At 46.8% G+C, this 21,587-nt stretch overlaps 1 protein-coding gene across 1 annotated transcript in view; it reads left to right on the forward strand.

The window, feature by feature from the left end:
- Nucleotides 1-895: 895 nt before the first annotated feature.
- GRK5 (G protein-coupled receptor kinase 5) overlaps nucleotides 896-21,587 on the forward strand; it is a 60,727-nt gene continuing 40,035 nt past the window's right edge. Inside the window, exon 1 of the mRNA XM_082266715.1 lies at nucleotides 896-1,041. Coding sequence (XP_082122841.1) covers nucleotides 990-1,041 — 52 coding nt within the window. The 5' untranslated portion in view covers nucleotides 896-989. The remainder of the gene's footprint in view (nucleotides 1,042-21,587) is intronic.

Genomic DNA, 21,587 nt, shown 5'->3' on the forward strand with positions numbered 1-21,587 from the left:
TCCTCTTCTCCCATCTCTATCTGCCCATCCCTGTGTATAGTATATGGGATGTAGTGTAATACTCTGATCTCCTCTTCTCCCATCTCTATCTGCCCATCCCTGTGTATAGTATATGGGATGTAGTGTGTACTCTGATCTCCTCTGCTCCCATCTCTATCTGCCCATCCCTGTGTATAGTATATGGGATGTAGTGTGTACTCTGATCTCCTCTTCTCCCATCTCTATCTGCCCATTCCTGTGTATAGTATACGGGATGTAGTGTATACTCTGATCTCTGCTGCCGTTTCTATCTGCCCATCCCTGTGTATAGTATATGGGATGCAGTGTGTACTCTGATCTCTGCTGCCATCTCTATCTGCCCATGCCTGTGTATAGTATATGGGATGCAGTGTGTACTCTGATCTCTGCTGCCATTTCTATCTGCCCATCCCTGTGTATAGTATACGGGATGCAGTGTGTACTCTGATCTCTGCTGCCATCTATATCTGCCCATGCCTGTGTATAGTATATGGGATGCAGTGTGTACTCTGATCTCTGCTGCCATCTATATGTGCCCATCCCTGTGTATAGTATAGGGAATGTAGTGTATACTCTGATCTCTGCTGCCATCTATATGTGCCCATCCCTGTGTATAGTATAGGGAATGTAGTGTATACTCTGATCTCCTCTTCTCCCATCTCTATCTGCCCATCCCTGTGTATAGTATATGGGATGTAGTGTGTACTCTGATCTCCTCTTCTCTCATCTCTATCTGCCCATCCCTGTGTATAGTATACGGGATGTAGTGTTTACCCCGATCTCTTCAGTTCCCATCTCCATCTGCCCATCCCTGTGCATAGTATATGAGGTGTAGTGTGTACCCTGGGCTCCTGTCTACCCTTTTTCTCACTCCCCCCTCCCACCTCCAGCTCTCCCTCCATCCATCCCTCCCTCCCTCTCCTGCTGCCTCCAGAGCTGCTGCATTGCTACCTTGCAGACAGAGACTGTCAATGGAGCTGGAAAACATTGTGGCCAACACGGTTTTGCTGAAAGCCAGAGAAGGTAAGTGAGCCATCTGAGGGAGAATGGAGAAAGGAGGAGGCTGCTCGCTCCATCCTCCCTCATCCTCCAGCATCATACACAAGAACACTTGGTCCTTTCTATGTGTGTTCATAGCAGAGCCATGGCATGTTGTATACAAGCAGTGTGTATGCACCTGTGAAATGATGCTGTATACCCAGACTGGCAGTACCATCCACACATCCCGCATCCCTGAGTTCTGCTGCTGGCCTGATATTATGGGATCCATTGAGGGGGATGTCCGCAGCCCCATCTATACAGAAGTGTGTGATGCTTTCTTTAACCCTCGCAGGGTTACATTTTGCTGTGATGATTCCAGGCCTGGTGGAATGTACACATTGAGCCGTCTGTGGGAATTGGTGGATGCTCAGCACTGACGCTACCCTGCAAACATGAGACTGGCTCCCTCCGCTTCTTGATTGCAATAAAGGTCCCTGTGTTGTTTTAGAGCCTGGGATTGGAATTTTAGGCCTGGAGGTCATTGACTATCTCATGGTTGTTTTGTGGTTGAAGGAGCTGTCACACACACACACACACACACACACACACCTTTTTTTTGGAGATGTTGGGTGATGATGGGGTCATTAGTGTTGGGATGATCATTTGACTGTCTTGATTTTGTGTTCCAGCCTTACTAGAATAGTTTATTTGCATATTTCCAGATTACATATTGTCCCTACCCTCAAGGAGCTTACAATCTAACGTCCCTTTTTAACATGCATACATACTATGGCCGACCTAAACAGGAGCCATTTAGACAGGTGTAGTCAGGAGGAGGTAAATAGAGGTCCCCTTAAGGCTGCATTCACACCTGAGTGGCGCAATGTGTGACAGCCCGTTGAGTTGAAGGGCCTGCCTGTCACGCGAAAAATGCGCCAAAGGAACTATTTTTTTTAAATTATTTTCATTAATTTTGCGAACCGTTGCGTAGTCATAGACATAAAGACAAAGAAAACAAAACATACAACCAAATATACCTACGACCATACAAAAACACTCCCCATTCCAAGGATATTAGGATACCCACCCCACCTGCAAACATCACGGTATATCAAAGGCAGACAACTGTTTCATATTTCTCAAAAAAGGAGGCATCACATATTCGCAGATAATAAGCCTACGCAGGCAGAACTTAACATTTACTCAACTACTCAATAGTTGGTTAGTCTGAAACCATGATAAGGGATTCAACCCATTCAAGTACCATTTTTGGCAGTGAGCCAAGCGGGGATGGCGACGCTCATTTATGTGCGTTTTGTTAAGCGAAAAACACTCAACAAATCATACAACTGTTACCCGCATTTAGGTTCCATTAAGAAATAATGGCACCGCAAGCGCAACATGTGTTTTCGTGTGTTTTTTTCTCATGTTTCCGAAAAAAGTGGGCAGAAAAGTGGGGTTCTTCTGCCCACCTTTTCCTTGGCGCTCAGTTGTAAATGGAGTCTAAATGTTGAGAATTCAGGGGAGGTCCCTATACATTATATGCTGGGTGGAGTTTAGGTTTATGGCTTCGGGCCAGGAGATAGAAAGAGAAGAGGCCCCTTTCCAGGGTTCATACTTTCTGGGCTGGAGTTGGTTCCCATTGGGCTGGAGTTGGTTTTGGAGGGGCTGGAGTTGGTTCCCATTCTTTGGAGCTCACTAGAGAGAGGAGGAACTAATGGCTTTAACAACAACAAAAAAAAGACTGAAGGAAGAACATTATAGCACTTTTCCACTGCAAGTACCGGCTCGGCTCTACTCGGCCCTGCTTGGCCCTGCTTGGCCCGGTTTGCTTTTCCACTGCTGGTACCACATGGTACGGTGTTGGAACGGTTCGGTACGGTATGGTATGGTTTGCTTTTCCACTAAAGTAGTACTAAAGTTAAGTGGGTGGGATAACAACGGGGTGGGTGGGATTCTCTGACCAATCAGTGGCTAGTAGTGACTGCATGCAAAGGATTGTGGGATATGGTACCAGTTTGGTACCTGTTGGAACCACAATCGAGTAGGTACTGTTTTTTCTGAGCCGTACCGTACCGTTTGGTTCCATGCAGTGGAAAAGCGCCGCCGTACCGTACCGTACCGAACCGTTCCTACACCATACCATGCGGTACCAGCAGTGGAAAAGCACAAAAGCGTGCCGAACCGTTCGGTTCCATGCAGTGGAAAAGCGCCATTAGAGGAAAGAAACTGGGGTATCCCCTACTTCTCCCCTCGGAAAATCTGCATGACCTATGGGAGAGAGAGCAGCTGGGATCAGAGAGAATAGGTATGCCCGCTGAATGGAAAGCTATAAGCTACAGCTACTTCATGTTGTTGTTCATTCTTCTCTCTTCTTCTATGTGGACTCTGCTATTGCCACTATTTAGATTGCCACTATTTAGATTGCTTAGCTGAAGAATCGTTCAAGTAAAATAATTTGTTTCCTAAAAAAGCCTCTGTGTGACATTCTAATGGGAGAAGTGTTCTCAATAGTCAATGACTGAGGTTTGAAGTGAGAGATGTGCTTACTGGGGCAAACCTGGCCACCCGAGCTCTGGAAACTTGTTAGTGAGTACTCCCGGAGAAGTAGGGGTTAACTATGTAAGGGCCAGGAGGACAGAAGGTCTAGACCTCAGGCCTATATTGGTTTGAGTTGATCAACCTGTGACACCCTGCAACCTGTATGTAGAGGCTGGCACCCAGCTGCATGTGAAGGCTGCATAAAAATGGACCAGGCACAACCCCTTACGTCCGGAGAAAACCCTGTACATGTAAACTCCATGCAGGTAGTATCCTGTTTGGGATTCAAACCGTAGACCCTAGTGCTGCAAGGCATAAGTGCTAACCACCAAGCCACAAATGCTGCCCAGAGTATCTGATGTGTACCTCTACTCTGGGATCTGTAATTTATAAAATTTGCAAGTAATGATGGACAAATTTGCAAGCGTCCAGGCATTCCAATTCTTTTGGTAATATAGTGTATCTTCCCCAGATTTGTAGCATAACTGCCCCCAAGGCTGATGGCAAAATAAAAAGATTGTCCATTTTCCTTACATCTTTTGACCTTTTCATGTACACTGTTAGCAATTTGTCCATGTGCAAGGAACTGAAGTCTTCCTGCTGTGTACTCAGTGACTCCTGTTCGAATGCTCAGAGGGACTTTCCTCCAGTTTTCCTAGAATCTGCATACCACTTTAGAATTGAGCTTTTTTGATGGATTTCTGGTAAAAAGACACAAAAGGGATCTTTGCAGGAAAGTGCGGCAATCTCCAACATCCTTCTGTCTGAAGCAACTGTTGTCAGAGGAACTAGTTTTACCACTAGGAACCGCAATGGAAATTAAGCTATTGGAGCAAAGGGTGCCTGTACTAATGCTTTCAGAACCATTCCTAAGTCCCATTAAAGGAGATATACAGCCAAAGCTCATTTGGCTGTACATCTCCTATGGATCACAGGAGTGCAATTCATTTGCACCCCTGTGACCCGTGACTGAAGTCCGCTCTCTGCTGATGTCACAGATGTCAGTCCAGGCACCCCGTCATCATGACAATGGACGTCGGGATTCGCCAGGTGCCCGGACTGATACTCGTCTCAGTCTCTCAGCAAGTCGCTAAGAGCCTGAGTCGGTGGCTCTGCCGCCTTCACAGCCCAGCGCTCCAGTGAGCAAAGAGAGGGCAACTGACAGCCAGCAGCTTTCTGCTAAGGGAGCTGTCAGGACCGAGCGATCAGTAGCTTTTGATCAATCGGTTCTCAGTGTTAGAGGCGCTGGGGGACAGATGCAGCATCAGACCGATGCTGCATCCACCTAGGTAGGTATAATTGGGGGAAATAAAAAGCCATACATCTCTTTTAAGGGAACAAGTATTTCCTTGGTGATTGTATATGGATTACTGCCTGCATGAAGCATCTGGTTAAAGGCTCATTCACCCATCTGCAGCCTGAAATAGAGGATAAAGGCAGAGACATGTACTTTAATGGAGTTGTATGCCAGACCAACCTCTAGAGCTAATTGTAAAAAATGTCCAGGATATTGGATAGAGCTGGGAATACAGGGGGGGGGGGGATATTTTGCAGAGCAAACAGAACAAACTTCCTTCATATCCTCCTATGTGTAGCGTTCATGGATGATCTTGTGGTCTTCACCAAGGTCTGAACCACCTTGGGTGAGAATCTCTGCACCTCTAGTCCGGCCCGATTCAATAGCCAGGCTATTACAAGAGTCTCACCAGATTAGGGTGCTGGCACTGACATTGGCATAAAAGACCTTGTTTGACCGGAAACGAGATTGTGGTGCATCTGGGGGAGCAATGAAAACCAAGGCCTTCTCTGCAGATGGAAAGCACCTATATAGAATAAATGTGTTCTCTCCAAATTTTCAAAAGAATCTTCATAATCAAGGACACTGGAGGAATGCAAAGACCAATGGAAAAAAAACCCATGGCACTGTGAACCAATCTTCTATCACTTCACCTTTGTACCTTGTTGCAAATACCAGAAGCTGCATGTTTAGTGAAGTCTTTATGATCACTAATACTGGAATGCCCCATAGAGCCAATACTAGTTGAGGTACTCATTGTTGGAAAATAATCTGCCTAACTGATCTGTTAGTGGATCCTGATTTCCCAGCAAGTTGACTGCCGTTAACTGCCTGTAAAGCGGCTTTCCGCCCAGCGAAAAGTTTCTGTTGCAAAAAGTAACAGGAAAAAACTCTTGGTGCCCCCTTGGTGGGCAATGTAGGCTACTGCTGTCTTGCTGTCAATCATAAATTTCACTCAGGTCCCTTGGAGGAAGATCCTGAAAGGCTTGCAATGCTAGAAAAAAGTCTGCTATTTAGGACGCTCAGAGCATCTGCATTCCACCAGGCTCCAATGACCTCGCATTTGTCTCATCAGACTGGAGACAGACTGGCATCTGACATCAGAATTATTCCATCTCCTGGGCTGAGAGGCACACACCAAAAGAGGCACACTGGTGATGTCCAAACCTCCAGTTCTTGCTAATTCGTGCAACGGCAAAGACCTTCTGATCCATAGACAGCCCGTCCCAATGACCGAGGAAGGCAAATTAAAATGCCCCCATGTGCCACCTGGCCCAAGGCACCACTGGAATGGCCGCCGGTAAAGGTCCCAATGGGGGACAATGCAATCCCTCACTGACAATTAAACAAACAACGCTGCTCCAGGTGAGTGAGTCTGTAGTTAATCCCAACACACACTAGTCAGGTGCTAGCCCAGCACTCATGCTGTATATCAAAAGGAAATCTTTTTATTGAAGCTTCATATGACAAGTGGTTGACAGATGGAGCAGGGGACAAAGAGATAGAGGCGTTTGGCGCAAATGTTAGCGCTTAGTCATTCCCTATTGGAACTAGTCACCACAATCACCTATATACAACTCTAATGTGTCATCATTAGGTTACAGGTGAACTAACCAAATAAAAACAGTGCTCAGTTGGTACCACAAAGAAAACGTTAGTTCCACTGCCAGAAATAATCTGATACACCAACTGAACCTGGAGCAAACTCGACACATCATTCAAAATCATTGTATAATAGCAACAACATATACAAAATAATAGAAAAAAACATGTATATATGTACTAGTGATCGACCGATATCGGTTTTTCGTTGCCGATACCGATATTTTGGTCAATGCATATCGGTTTCAGCCGATATGAGCTGATATTTTTGTACATTTAAAAAACATTTTTTTTTTTTACTTTACAGGTACTATTGTGGAGGGATCTGGGGATCTAAAAGACCCCAAACCCCTCCTCTGCACTTAAAAGCATTCAAAAAGCATTCAAAACGCTTTTTTTTTTTGGCTGTTTTGAATGCTGTAATTTTTTTTTATTTATTTATTTATTTAATCACTCATGACATCATTTCCGGGTTTTTGCATGGAGACCCGATCAGAGCTGAATGCGGCTTTGATCGAGTCTTTGGTGGCTGTGCAGGCTGGTTGTCCAAGTCTCCCGATGGGACAGGAGACCCGGGCGAGCCGCGGAAGGTGGCGGGAGGGGGGGGGACGTCCCCTCCGGCTCCTTGTAAAGACAGCCGTGCGGCTTCTCAGCCACATCGGTTGTCATTACAAGACAGCCGACTGTCGGCTATGGACGCCGGTACTGGGGTGATGCTTCTAGCTGCAGGCATCACTCCGGTACAAGTGCTTTCCGAAATATCAACAATATCGGCCACCTTGATTCCGATATATCGGGGAAAGTGCATATCGGCCCTCAATATACCGGCATTACCGATAATCGGTAGATCACTAGTGTAAATCAGCCGATACTGATCCACGGGGCCACCAGCGCGTCTGTGGCATCCGCCAGGGGATCCCTTGACCGAGCCACAAACCTCTGCACCTTTCTGTTGAGCTGAGACACCAACAGATCCACCTTGGGAGTGCCCCACCGGAGACACAGCTGATGAAACACCTCCGGATGAAGCCTACCTGCCGACTGAGATATTCTGCCTGCCAATTTTCCACCCGGCAGAGAGGGCTGTAGCAAAACCGTTCTGTCCACCTTAGAATGCCTGCTACCTCCAGAGCCGCCAGGCCACTTCTTGTGACCCCTTGATGATTGACATAAGCCACGGCCGTGGCATCGTCGGCTATGGACGCCTGTACCGGGGTGATGCCTCTAGCTGCAAGCATCACTCCGGTACAAGCACTTTCCCAAAATATCGGCAATATCGGTCACCTTGGTGGCTGATTCCAATATATCGGGGAAAGTGCATATATCGGCTTTGCCGATAATTGGTCAATCTCTAATATGTACACACACAGTCAAGTTGATGTTAAGAACAAAAGATTTTAAAAGCAGTGTTAGAACATCATAAAGACCAATACTGACATATTCTCAAAATATATATATATGTATGTATATGGACTCAGATAAACGTCACTGGCTATATAAAGCTTTAGGAGATCCATTGAAACATAAGAAGGGAAATATGCACAAATAGGTTGCAGGAGATGTCCTAAAGGCAGGTTGCAAAAAATATATCACACACACATGAGGCAAATAGGTGCTAATAGACTGCAGGAAAGTAGCTGAAAAAAAGTAGGTACAAATAGGCTGAAGGCAACTAGCTAAGAAGAAGAAGAAGAAAAAAAAATCCCTCGTCGACCTAAATGTTGTTTCGATTACTTTGTACGCAGATTTTCATTTTGGAAATTTTACAGTTTTAAAAAAACCACTTGACTTATTCGGGTATGAAATACTACTCCAAGATCCTTCATAGATTGAGAAGAGTTTAACTGCTTTCCCTGTTTATTCACTAGTCGACTGAACTTAAAAAAGGACTTCTAGGACAAGGTTTTGATGCTGTGCCAGCTCCCGGCTTACATGTGTGGCAATCAAAACATCTTCGAAGTAGTGGTAAAGTCTTATCCCCAAAGTTGAATTACAGCCACCACTGCCAGCCAACAAAATGTTCGAAAAGATTCTTGGTGCTGTGCCGATTTTAAAAATGGCAAACACCTGAACTGGAAGTGACAGCTCTCTGCAAATCTCAGATGTCTCTGGTGTCACGCACTGATTGGTACATGAAAGTATACGTCCGCCAGGTCGATTGACAAAAACTGGTCTTCATGCTGAACTACCGCCATGACTGTTTGCACAGACTCCATCTTGAACCCTTCGGTGTGTATGTACCCACTCAATTTCTTCAAACCCAGACAGTAGGGAAAGCTCCTGATGCCTTGGGTACTAGAAAGAATGGGAGGAAACCCCCAAGATCTGTTCTTCTGGTGGCGCACTATGGACTTGTTGCAGTATAATTCTTATACATAATCTTGCAATAATTCTTTCTTCTTGAGTTCTGTTGGTCATGAATAAAAGGATGCAAAGGATGTGCACAGGCACATTACAATGAATGGGCTGTATTTTAGCTCAGAAAAAAAAGCTGTACTGAGCTTTTTTTAAGCTGCAGTGTGCAAGAGGCCTAAATGTTTACAATTATTTTATTTTACAACTTTCTTAAATTGTTTATTACAATGTTTAGTTATTTTTTATTTATTAGAATTTATTTTTTACAGGGCAGGAAAGCCTGCAGTGCTCTGGGAGGGGGGCACAAGGGGAGGGGGGGGGATCAGAAGCAGGCAGAACAGGGAGGGGGATCAGTGTCAGAGAAGCAACTACAGGAACGATGCCCTGTGTCTGTGTCTCTCCCTGCAGCAGTTGAAAGCTGGCAGAAGGGGGAGAAATTGGCTTTCAGCTGCTGCAGAGAGCCGCACAGGGCTTCCTTCTGTAATTGTCTCCTCCTCCTGACCGCACCAATTCCCCGTGCTGTTGGGGCCCCCCTGTGTGCCCGGGCCCCCTACAGGAGGACTGGTGGTCCCCTCTATCAGTGGCCCTGACTATCTGAGTAATAAAACTTTTTTTTTTATATTTTTTCTTATAAAACTAAAAGAAGGCAACATAAAACTAGTGCGATATTTGGCACTGTTTTTGATGAACTAACACATTAATATCTGGTTCAATGGATGAAGTAGCAATTCTCAATGAAATCTCAAGCTGCTCATCAGATATTTTGGTTCTAATTTTGCCCTTCGTGTGCATCATTCTTGAAAATAGTCGCTCACAAATATAGGTGCTGCCAAAAACTTATGACATGAATAAGGCGTGATTGTGAAGAGTGAGAGATTTTTAGTTGGGAAGATAAAACTTAGAAAAGTCCAGTAAAGAGGCATTGTCAATTTTTTCTTAGACTGCATATGTTTGCTAAGTGAAAAAGCCTTTTTATAAAAAAATTCCCCCCTACCAAAAAAAATCACAATTTTTAAGGTAAGTTTACGATTTTGTGTTGGGCTGCAGGTTAGACACCCCAGCCTTATGCCTGCCTCACACGCACAGAATTTCAGCCGTTTGCAGACAGATCGATCATTCGTCGTTCCAAAGCAAATTGTCCACTAACTGATATAATACACTCATTTATATGATCGTTTCTATGTTCGTAGTGATCGCTAGATAACAATAAAATCATATAAAACAGAATATTTTTTTTGTTTCGATTAGAACATACACGAATACACTTTAGTTGAAACAGTAAACGTTTTCGCTTCGGATCCAATGACAGTAGCCGGGCCCAAGGTCGAAATTGGCGGTAAAGTTGGGTTCACTAACGTTACGAATGTCGAACGATCTTTCCGAAAACGACCAGTTTCGGACGAAATTCTGTGTGCGTGTATGGCCAGCATTAGACAACAAAACTAAACAAACGCACTTTTTCTTTTTGAGCAGTGTTAGTTTAAAAATAAATAGTGTTACTGAAGATAAAAAAAAATTATTTTTTTTCTGTTATTGTGTATGTGTCACTGGTGCAAGAAAATAAAAATAATAATAATATATATATTATAATTAATTAAACTAATTTTTTCTGGTTTGCTGCAGCTAAAATGACTCCATCTGGGAGCAAGTACTAATAAAAATCTGTGGTTAGCTGCGCTGACCTCTAGGAGAATAATTCAATTATCCTTCACATTTACTGCGCCACTAGTGATATACAACCAATAAGTGATAGCAAAAAAAAACTATACTGTAAACACTATGACAAATAAAATTACAAAATGTAATAGCAAGTAAAACCATATATGTGAACTATGCAATTCCAAAACAAAAAGATTCAAATGCAAAATAAAGTGTTCATAAGTTTGTTCCATGCCAATAGGGATGTCTTGCTCATATAGTGGTTCACCTACTTAAACGTGTCTAAATCCACCACTTTCCAAAATGCACACTCACCAGAAGGTAGTGTAAAGTAGGCCTGATCAGTTTTAGTAGGCCTGATCAGTCTTATAATTCCTTGTGCGGGTCTCTCCTATTATCCCGGATACAGATGACAATGGTCCACTGGTTCCCAATTTATTCCACCTAGATTCCCTCTTATGCATTCATGGGAATAAATGATAGACATCATTGCGCAACATAAGTGTAAAAAGGTTTATTTAAACATCATACAAAATTCCACTCACATGCGATGCTGCCTTTAGACCGGTACTAAGTCTATCCAGCAATCACTAAGGCTGTGCAGCCTTATGGAGCAGGAGAATAAGGAGTTAATTAGGGCTGATTCGAGTAAACGAGGGGCCAATAAGGGGATAAACAGAGAACCATTTAAAAATGGAAAAAAAAAAAAGTTTTGTCAGATGGACCCGATTAGAACCTCCATTCTTCTCTTTGAAGCGGCGGGTCTAAACCCACATGTTTCTGTTTACACAGTGGTGTATTTAGGTTTTGTGCTGCCCTAGGCCTGACTAAACTTGTGCACCCCCTAATTTAAATATGATCCACCCCTTCTTGTAAATGCCACACCCCTTCCTGTTTATGACCCTTCCTGCCTCATCAGTGGCCATGAGTACAGCCCCATCAGTGGTAACCAGTGCAGCCTATCAGTGCCCATTAGTGCAGCCTATCAGTGCATCATATCAGTGCCCATTATTGCTGCCTTATCAGTGCAGCTTATCAGTGCTGCCTCATCATTGGCCATCAGCGCAGCCTCATCAGTGACCATCAGCACAGCCTCATCAGTGCAGCCTATTAGTTCCCATCAATGCAACATATCAGTGCCCCTCAGGGCAGAATATCAGTGCAGCCCCATCAGTGAAGCTTATCAGTGCCACCTCGTGCCCATCAGTGCAGCCTATTAGTGCCCATCAGTGCAGCATATCAGTACCCACCAGTGCAGCATTTTAGTGCCCATCAGTGCAGCATATCAGCGCTGCCTTATCAGTGCAGCCCCATCAGGGCAGCTTATCAGTTCCACCTCATCAGAGGCCATCAGGGCAGCCTTATCAGTGCTCATTAGTACAGCCTTATGTCACTGGATAAGTAGGATCACATCTTTCTTTTAAGATATTTGGACTTGTGTTTGCTGCCACTGATTGTAATCATAGGATTAGTTCACTTATTTGTATAATAAATAGGAAGTCCATAGTCATTATATAAATAAGTGAAATAATCAGTGGCAGCAAACACAAGTCCAAATATCTTATAAGATTGGAGTAATCTTATCCACCGAGTGACATATTGCGATAGCCTAAATTGTATATGATGCAACTCAATATGCTCACTCAAGGACTTTAAAGAAATGAAATCATATTATTGACATGATGCCTGCCATACCTGGAGGCGGAGGAGGGTAGGCGGAGCAATAGGCTGCAGTGCCACACTTATTAGCATTGGTGGCCATTAGGCCAGTTGTATTAAGTGTGGTCCGCGGCCTGCGGTCTGTCCGAATGTCCTCACCGGCCGGTATTATCATACCAGCAGGTAGCAGTGTGACCACTTTATGGGGGTGCCAAACTGAATTTCCTCCTGGACCCTGCCCTCCGGCCTGATTTGCCCCATAGGACTGGCACTATACTAAAAGTGTAGCGCAAGCCAGCGGGAACCCTTTTTGTGTGGGAGACGGGAGGAGGCTGTTTTTTTTTGTGCGGGACACAGCTTTTTTGCTGCCCCCCCCTACAAAGTGCCGCCCCAGGCCTGGGCCTTGTCAGCCTAGGCCAAGAAACAGCACTGGGTTTACAACCGCCTACATCCAATTTGATCCACCAAAAAAAGATGGATGGGGATCCTTTCACCTTCTGTCCAGCGGATCGGATCGGGTGGCAACCGCAGTCCACTCCGTGTGACATCATCTGCAGATCCAAGTTCATCCCTTTGATCTGTAGATGAATGAACAAAATGATATCAGAGTTTCAATATACTTTGTAACTTTCTATGTTAGTTTTGTTTATAAACACTGATTCAGTTTGCTTTTTTGACAGCTGCAGCTGGACATTTTCTTAGAGTCCATTCACACTAGCGCGACTTGTCAGGCGACTTGGTCGCCTGACAAGTCGCGGTGGGTCGCTCGCCATTGAATAGTACAGGACCCGTTGTAATAGGAGCGACACAAGTCGCTCCGACTTAGAAAAAGGGTCCTGTACTACTTTGGGGTGACCTGGAGGCGACTTGCATTGACTTCAATTATATGAAGTCCGTGCAAGTCGCGCCGAGGTCGCGGTGCACTCTGTGCACCGCGACTTCAGAGGTCGCCCCACCAAGTCGTGTCGCCCCAGTGTGAATGGGCTCTAATCAAGCTGATAATTGCTGTATACTGGGAGGGGAGAGGGGGGAATCCCAGCAACAGGAAAGAGACAATGGTCATGCTACACACAGCCTATGTACAATGGTGAAGTTTTTTTTTGGGCATGTCTGGCACTCATTTTTGGAAGGTTTTAACCCCTTTCAGTTTTTTTTTTTTTTTGCTTTTTTGCCATCTGTGTCCCATTACAGACATGTACCCTCACTTCCTGCCTTATACACAATAATACCTAGTGCCCAAATTGTTATATTCCCCTTTTCTGTCTCAAAATTTGGCATGTTCCTTCACTTTCACTCACGGTCACCAGGACAAAAAAGATGGTGAATATCCCTAAAGGGGATACAGGCCGATGACTCAGACAGCAATAAAAACCTGGCAGGTGTTCTAATCCTTCCCTACTCTATCTAAAAAAGGTTTGTGCTTTAGTACAATTTTAGAATGGAGTAGGTGAAGGTTAGAATCTCTTTATCCTCAATGGAGATATTTCCCCCTAGCTTCGTTCTAACTGGCAAGCTGTGTAACAGAGTGTCACTGGAACAAAAAGTGAGGGGAGGTTTCCCCATGGTAGATACAGACAGCATTAAAAACCCAAAATTCCAACCCATCTCCACTCTATCCAAAAAAACAAACAAAAATCAAGAAGACTTAACCTTCATTTTCATTTCATTTAACAGATGGTGTTCCCACAACACCAGATTACTAATGCCATCATGACTTGTTTATCAAACCTGAAGGCTAGATAAAAAAAGAAGGCCAGGGCAGGAAGGTTGTGATCTATTTTCATTTCCAGAATTTATTATTCACCTTAGTCTACCTGCTTTAGTCCGGTGTGCCTCCATGTTGGGAGAGCTGTTTAGCATGCTAACACATCGGGCCACAACCAAGTCACAGCTCAAAAGCGAGTGCCTTATTTACTACCCAAGGGGAAACTTAAGAAAGTATATAAAATCCAAAAAAAGTAATGCCTGCCTCCGAAAATGCCCGATAAATGCCTGCAAGAAAAAACGCTGGGTGCAGAAAAGCCGTATTCATGTTTTAATAAAAATTATAGGAAAAATGCTCTTTTCTCTTACGTCCTCCGACAGTCGCCGCCCCTTCATATTCGTCACAATAGGGTTATTGACCTTTGCTCCGTAGGAGTGGCTAGACAACAGAATATGTTAATATCAAAGCTTTTAGCATACCCCACCCCCAGGGGGTGGTCCCCTCAGTCAATACCCTCCTGCTTCCTGCATTCCTACCTCAGTTTCATTTGTCTAGCTCAGGAGTAGGTTAGACATTTCCTGTGCTGGGACTTTTCAGTCTCAGCTTCTTTTCTCTTTTTGATTTTATTTGGAGTTTTTTTCTCTTTCTTTACTTAGCTGTTTATTTTCAGCTCTAGTTAGGTCTTCTGATGAAGATGATCGTGCGGTGCTGGGTCTCGGGCTGGCCTCCCTGGTTATCCGGGGTTCAGGGCCAGTGGCTTCCCAGCCTGCCATCGAGTGTTCAGCTAGGTTTCCCTGGCAAATATGAACGACCCATCCCTGTCCGCTGCGGGGATGCTGCGGTGAGGTGGCTACCTCACTGGACGCCATGCAGTTTCGCACCGCAATTCCACTGCGTCCTGGCTGTGACTCTCCCTGTCCTTAGTGCAGCGGTTTGATCGCTTGTGCAGGCTCCCCACACCATCCGGATGGTAAGTGTATTTCTGTGTGGGGACCTGTCTGTCTTGGGTGTCAGTCTGGGACTGTGGGACCCTGCATGTCTGTGCATAATGTTGAGCTCCCTGTCAGTATAGCTGCTCTCTGTGGGCTGCAAGGGGGAGGGGCTCTCCTGCTCTGCTCTGTGTAACAGGCTGTGTGACATGCTGTGTGCTGTGAAGGACATGATTGTGAGACATGTTGTGGGCATACTGTGCGGCGACCGCTGCTGCGGTCCGCCATTTTTTTGTGACAGTTTTGTGGTGGCCGATCCTGTGTGGTGAGAGCGCCGTTTTGGCGCCAAACGCCGCCATTTTAGCGGCGATCGCGCGGGCCACATGTCAGTGTTTCTGCCTCTACAGCCTCGGCCGGCGGCCATGTTTGTGTAGCCTTACATAGGCTTTATGGGGGCGGTCAGTCTCGCATCACTTCCTTTTGCTCTGAGGACAGCGATCGATGAAGCAGCAGCCTGTGTGACCTCTCCAGGTTTTACCTTCCATTCCTGTATTCCTTGCCTTTGTATTCCTAGCCCGGTGGGTCAGTGTGTTTTGTGAGTGCGGTGGGCTGCGATCGCCACGACCTTAAAGGGGCAGTACTCCTTTTTTTCCTAAGTTACTGGGGCATGGATTCTCAGGAAAGCAAGTTTCCTCCCTCCTTGGTAGGGGGCAAGGGGGCTGCTGCTGCTTCCCCCGAGAGGGCTGATCTGGCTACTATTGTGGCTAACCTTGCTGCTCAGGTGCCGATGCTGGTGGCTGATCGATCCACAAAAAGGCCCAGGGTGTCCATTTCCTCTGATTCAGAGGGCGATGGGGATGCTATGGCTGGAGTGCCCTTCTCAGGGTCTCGTTCTTCTCTAGACCTTGCGGGGTCTGAAGGGGAGGCTGAGGTGGAAGGGGTTGATAATTCTCCCCCTGGCTCGTCTGAAGAGCTTGCACTCATGGATGAGTTGGTTGCTTCTATCAAACAAACGCTGCATTTGGAGGATGAACCATGTCCTCCTGCTTTGATGTCCTCTTATGGGACGCAGAGAAAACGCAAAACGTCGCAGGTTTTTCCTTGCTGTACGGAATTTCAGCGCGCTGTTGAGGAGCAATGGCGAAACATAAAGAAGCCTTTTGCTGTGCCGAGTAGGTTCAAGCTGCGTTATCCTTTTACACCAGCTACTGATGAGCGTTGGTGTGTGCCGCCTCAGGTGGATCGTGCGGTGGCGATTTTGAATAAATCCACTGCGATTCCTGCTGAGGATACCCCGGTGTTCCGGGACCCTACGGACAGGAGATTGGAGTCTCTGGCCCGTCACTCTTATACGGTTGCGGGCTCTATGCTGAAGCCTATTTTTGCTTCCATTATGGCAGCCCAGGCTATTGCCGATTGGACGCAGGTGCTCTGGCGCACTCTGGTGGCTGACTCTGCTTCACCGTCGACATTGGCTATGGTGGATCAGAATCATCAGGGTGTCATGTATTTGTGTGATGCAGACCTAGATATGGTCCCTTTGGCTGCGCGTCTGCAGAGTGTGGCGGTGTTGAACCGTCGCCTGATCTGGCTGAAATGTTGGTCTGTTGACCAATCTTCTCGCAAGACTTTGGCTAATTTGCCTTACGCGGGTTCTCGCCTTTTTGGCGAATCCTTGGATACTCTGATCAAGGGTGTTTCTGGGGGTAAGAGTACTCTTTTGCCCCAGACTCACAAGTCTAAGTTTGTTCGCGGTAAGAAGAATGCTTTGTTTAGGCCCTCTCAGGGGTCCTTTCGTGCCTTTCGGTCGCACTATAAGGGTAAGCCCTTCAAGGGACAAGGCTCCCAGAAAAAGCCGTGGGCAGGTAAGCAGAAGTCCGGCCAGTCCGGGTCCGCTGCCCATAACAATGCGGCCTGAAGGGGCGCCCTCACCCAGTTCTGGGGTGGGGGGACGTTTGCTCGGTTTTCTTCAACCCTGGCTGGCCCGCGTTCGGGACAGGTGGGTTCAGGAAATCATTCGATCTGGATACAAGATCGAGTTTCTCTCTCGGCCGGCGGGCAGATTTTTTCCCTCAAATCTTCAGCTGTCTCCGGAGCGCTTGCGGGATCTGCACCTGGTGGTTCGGGACCTGCGGGCTCCGGGAGTGGTGATTCCGGTGCCTCATCGGGACAGATTTCGGGGATTCTATTCAAATCTGTTCACTGTGCCCAGAAAGGAGGGCAAGGTACGTCCGATTCTGGACTTAAAAGCTCTGAACCGCTTTGTGCGGGTTCGCAAGTTCCGCATGGAATCCCTGCGCTCGGTGGTGGCTGCCCTGCTTCCGGGGGAATTCATGGCCTCCATCGACTTGAAGGATGCGTACCTTCACATCCCCATTTTCGAGGGTCACCAGCAGTACCTTCGATTCGCCATTGCGGAGGATCACTACCAATTCGTGGCATTGCCCTTTGGTCTCGCCTTGGCTCCGCGGGTTTTCACCAAGGTGCTTGCGCCGGTTCTGGCTTTGTTGAGAGCCCAGGGCATCTCGATCCTGGGGTATCTGGACGACATTCTGGTTCGGTCTGCGACCAGTCAGGGCCTGGTGAACGACCTGTCCGTCACGATGCAGACTCTGCAAGAGTTCGGTTGGACGATAAATTTTCCAAAATTGACGCTGTGTCCGTCGGTTCGTCTTCCTTACCTGGGAATGATCCTGGACTCTGTTCAAGCGAAGGTCTTCCTGCCGGAAGACAAGCTCCGGAAGCTTCAAGAAGAAGTCGGGTCCCTCAGGGACGTTCAGTGCTCGTCCCTCCGGACGTGCATGAGGTATCTGGGACTGATGGTCTCGGCTTTCGAGGCGATACCCTTTGCCCAGTTTTCAATCTCTGGATCTCCAGATTTCGTTGAGTCATCGCACCAGAAGGGACCTTCTGTGGTGGCTCCAGTCCCCGGCGGTGTCGGGGGGCAAGTCCTTTCGTCCTTTGTCGTGGACGGTGATCACCACGGATGCCAGCCTGTCGGGCTGGGGTGGTGTTCTGGGCGTTCTGACTGCCCAGGGAACTTGGTCGGAGGAGGAGTCCTCCCTTCCGATCAACATTCTGGAATTGCGAGCAATAAATCTCTGCCTTCGGCGTTGGTCGGACAGGCTGCAGGGCCGTCCGGTTCGGGTGCGGACGGACAATGCCACATCAACCACCAAGGGGGGCACCAGGAGTGCCCGAGCGGCTCGGGAAGTGGCCGACATTCTGTCTTGGGCCGAGACGCACGTCCCGACGATATCTGCTGTTCACATTCCGGGGGTGGAAAACTGGCAGGCGGATTATCTGAGCCGCCAGAGCCTGGACCAGGGAGAATGGTCCCTTCACCCGGATGTCTTTCTGATGTTGTGCGAGAAGTGGGGGTCCCCAGATGTGGACCTGTTCGCGTCTCGTCTGAACAACAAGGTGGAAAGGTTCGTGGCAAGAACGCGCGATCCTCGGGCAGACGCCTCAGACGCGTTGGTGGCGCCCTGGCATCAGTATCGTCTGATGTATGCCTTTCCACCGATTCAGCTGCTGTCCAGGTTCCTTCGGAGGTTGGCCTCGGAACCGAAAACGGTGATTCTGGTGGCACCAGACTGGCCTCGCCGATCTTGGTACGCAGACCTCGTGAATCTGGCGGTCGACGCTCCATGGCGTCTGCCTCTTCGAGACGATCTCCTGTCTCAAGGGCTGATATTTCATCCTGCTTTACAGTCGCTGGCTTTGACGGCCTGGCTGTTGAAACCCAGATCCTGAAGGATAGGGGTCTCTCCCCTGAGGTCATTCACACTTTGATTAAGGCTAGAAAGTCCTCTTCGGGGAAGGTTTACTACCGTACTTGGAAGGCCTATTTTGCCTGGTGTGAGTCCAGGGGGTATTCCCCTCGTTCATACTCGGTATCTAGGGTGTTGGCTTTTCTTCAAACGGGCGTGGACCAGCGTTTGGCGTTGGCCACGATTAAGGGTCAGATTTCTGCTCTGGCCGTTCTCTTTCAGCGCCCTGTGGCGTCTAATTCTTTAGTTGGCACCTTTGTTCAAGGGGTGCGGCATCTGGTCCCTCCTAGGAGGGAGCCTTTGCCTCCATGGGACTTGAATCTTGTTCTGTCCGTGTTGCAACATGCTCCCTTTGAAAAAATCAGGGAGATCTCGTTGTCTATGTTGTCCAAGAAGGTCGCCTTTTTGGTGGCAATCACCTCGGTTCGCAGGGTGTCGGAGCTGGCTGCCTTGTCCTGCAGATCTCCGTATTTAGTGGTTCACTTGGATAAGGTGGTCTTGCGTCCTAACCCGTCTTTCCTTCCGATAAGGATTTCGGAATTTCACCTCAATGAGGACATTGTCTTGCCTTCGCTTTTGCGCAAAGCCTAAACATCCAAAGGAAGTGGCTTTGCATTCCTTGGATGTTGTTCGGGCGATCAGGGTTTACCTGTCATCGACTGAATCCTTTCGCAAGACGGATTCTCTCTTTGTCCTTCCAGAGGGGCCTCGGAAGGGCATGGCGGCGTCGGCCTCTACCATCGCCAAATGGATCAGGCAGGTCATTGAACAGGCCTATGCTTTGAGGGGGAAAGTTCCTCCCATGCCTGTGAAGGCGCACTCTACAACATCTCTGAGTACGTCTTGGGCCTGTCATCATCGGGCTTCTGTGGCCCAGGTGTGTAAGGCGGCGACTTGGTCGTCCGTTCACACCTTCTCAAAATTCTACAAGGTGGATGTTCAGGCATCGGCAGATGCTTCCTTTGGCCGTAAAGTTCTTAGTGCGGCAGTGCTTTAGGGTCCTTTTGTTTGGGTCCTTGGCTGTTGGGGTATTTTTACCCCTAGGTTACTTGTTCTTTCCTGGGTTGTTGCTCCTGTTGAGCAAGCTTTTTTCATGTTGCCCAGTTGGTTTCCTTCCTTTGGTAAGGTTCTCTTCTCTGATGTGGGTATTGCGTTGCCTTAGGCGCGGCTGCTTTTTTTCCCACCCCTCATGTCTACACTGCTTTGGGACGTCCCTATTGTGACGAATATGAAGGGGCGGCGACTGTCGGAGGACGTAAGAGAAAACTGAATTTTTGTAAAATCTTACCTCTAAAATTCCTTTCTCTGAGTCCTCCGACAGTCGCCGCCCCCGCCCCTCTTTTGGGGTTTTGTTTATGTACTCTACTGCTATGCTACTGAAACTGAGGTAGGAATGCAGGAAGCAGGAGGGTATTGACTGAGGGGACCACCCCCTGGGGGTGGGGTATGCTAAAAGCTTTGATATTAACATATTCTGTTGTCTAGCCACTCCTACGGAGCAAAGGTCAATAACCCTATTGTGACGAATATGAAGGGGCGGCGACTGTCGGAGGACTCAGAGAAAGGAATTTTACAGGTAAGATTTTACAAAAATTCAGTTTTTTTCTTGTTCAATACCATTTTTATGGAAAGTCGGATCACAAGTCGGATCACAAGTCGCTTCAATTAAGATAAGGAGGCGACTCCAATTGAAGTATATGGGACAAGTCGGATCACAGGTCGCCTCAAAGTAGTACAGGACCCTTTTCTGAAGTCGGAGCGACTTCAGTAGTGCCAATTAAGACGGCACTGATTGATTAACATTGCTTTTGTTATGTCAAGCGACCTGGGGCGACACATAAGTCGCCCTAGTGTGAATGGGCTCTAATAAATATAAACTCTTCCATCTTCTGTATCTTCTAATATACAATACCCAACACATCATAAGCTCTTTTACCATCTGTATGCTTCCTTATTCCATATTATGTTGTATGTTCTGTTGTCCATTGTGTCCTCACTTATGCCCTAATAGTTTGTACACTCTTCCACCTTCATGTTTCATCCCTTTTACCCTGATTGATTGTAAGCTTCTACGTCTCTCCCTTATACCCTAATAGATGGTAAGTTCTTCCACCTTCTGTATCCTCGCTTGATGAAAGGGATCCCCACATCAAGATCCACAGAGAAGATGGGTGTATTGCTCTGTTATTTCCTATTTTGTGGAGCATTATACATGTGATAGAAGTTATAACCCTTCCACACTCCATTCAAGACAGGATGGAGTTATACTTTAAGGCCTATGATGGACGGTGTAACCCCGTAACGCTTCTTGGTCGTTGTTCCAACATGGGTTCCTTTTTTTCTGTGTCTCTGGGTGAGATAGGTTTACTAAAATATCCCTAGTGTATAGTAGCGCCATCATTCTTTGTAATATGAAGTGCCGTCAAGTTGATTTCTGTTTTGGTTTTAAGCCTTGGAAATTGCATGTTCTTTATTCCTGTGACTGTATCTATTCACTTGTGCTGGTTGTCCTCTTCCTCCTCTCTCTTTAACTTTTTCATAACATTCAAGCCCAAATTCACTCTTGGAGTGAGTTGACTTCTCTCAGCCTAGTCATCTTGGATTCTAGTGAAAGGTTGGGCTTGATTTAATAAAGGATCCATTTTTTTTTTAATTTCCATGCTGTCAATGGTATTCATAAAATTCCTCACCAACACAAAGTTCAAAAGCATTAATACTTTTCCTGTCTAGCTTCATTGTCCAGCTTTGACATCCATAGAGAGTGGCAGAAAATATGATAGCCTGGACACTTCTGATCTTTGGACACATCAGTCCTCCGTCCTTGCTCTACCACATGCCATTCTGGATTGTATTTCTTGACTGCTGAATCCTTTGTTTTTAATAACTGAGGCAGAAGCTGTCTACTATTTTTATGACTATACCCAGTGCTGTACTGTATCTTGGCCTAGGCCAACAAGGCCCAGGCCTAGGGCGGCATTTTGAAGGGGGGCAGCAAAAAAGCTGAACCCTGCACAAAAAAAAACAGCCTCCTCCCGGTTCCCGCACGAAACGGGTCTCCCCGGCTTGCG

The sequence above is a fragment of the Pelophylax lessonae genome, assembly GCF_965119305.1.
Source record: "Pelophylax lessonae genome assembly, chromosome: 9".
Taxonomy (NCBI): Eukaryota; Metazoa; Chordata; class Amphibia; order Anura; family Ranidae; genus Pelophylax; species Pelophylax lessonae.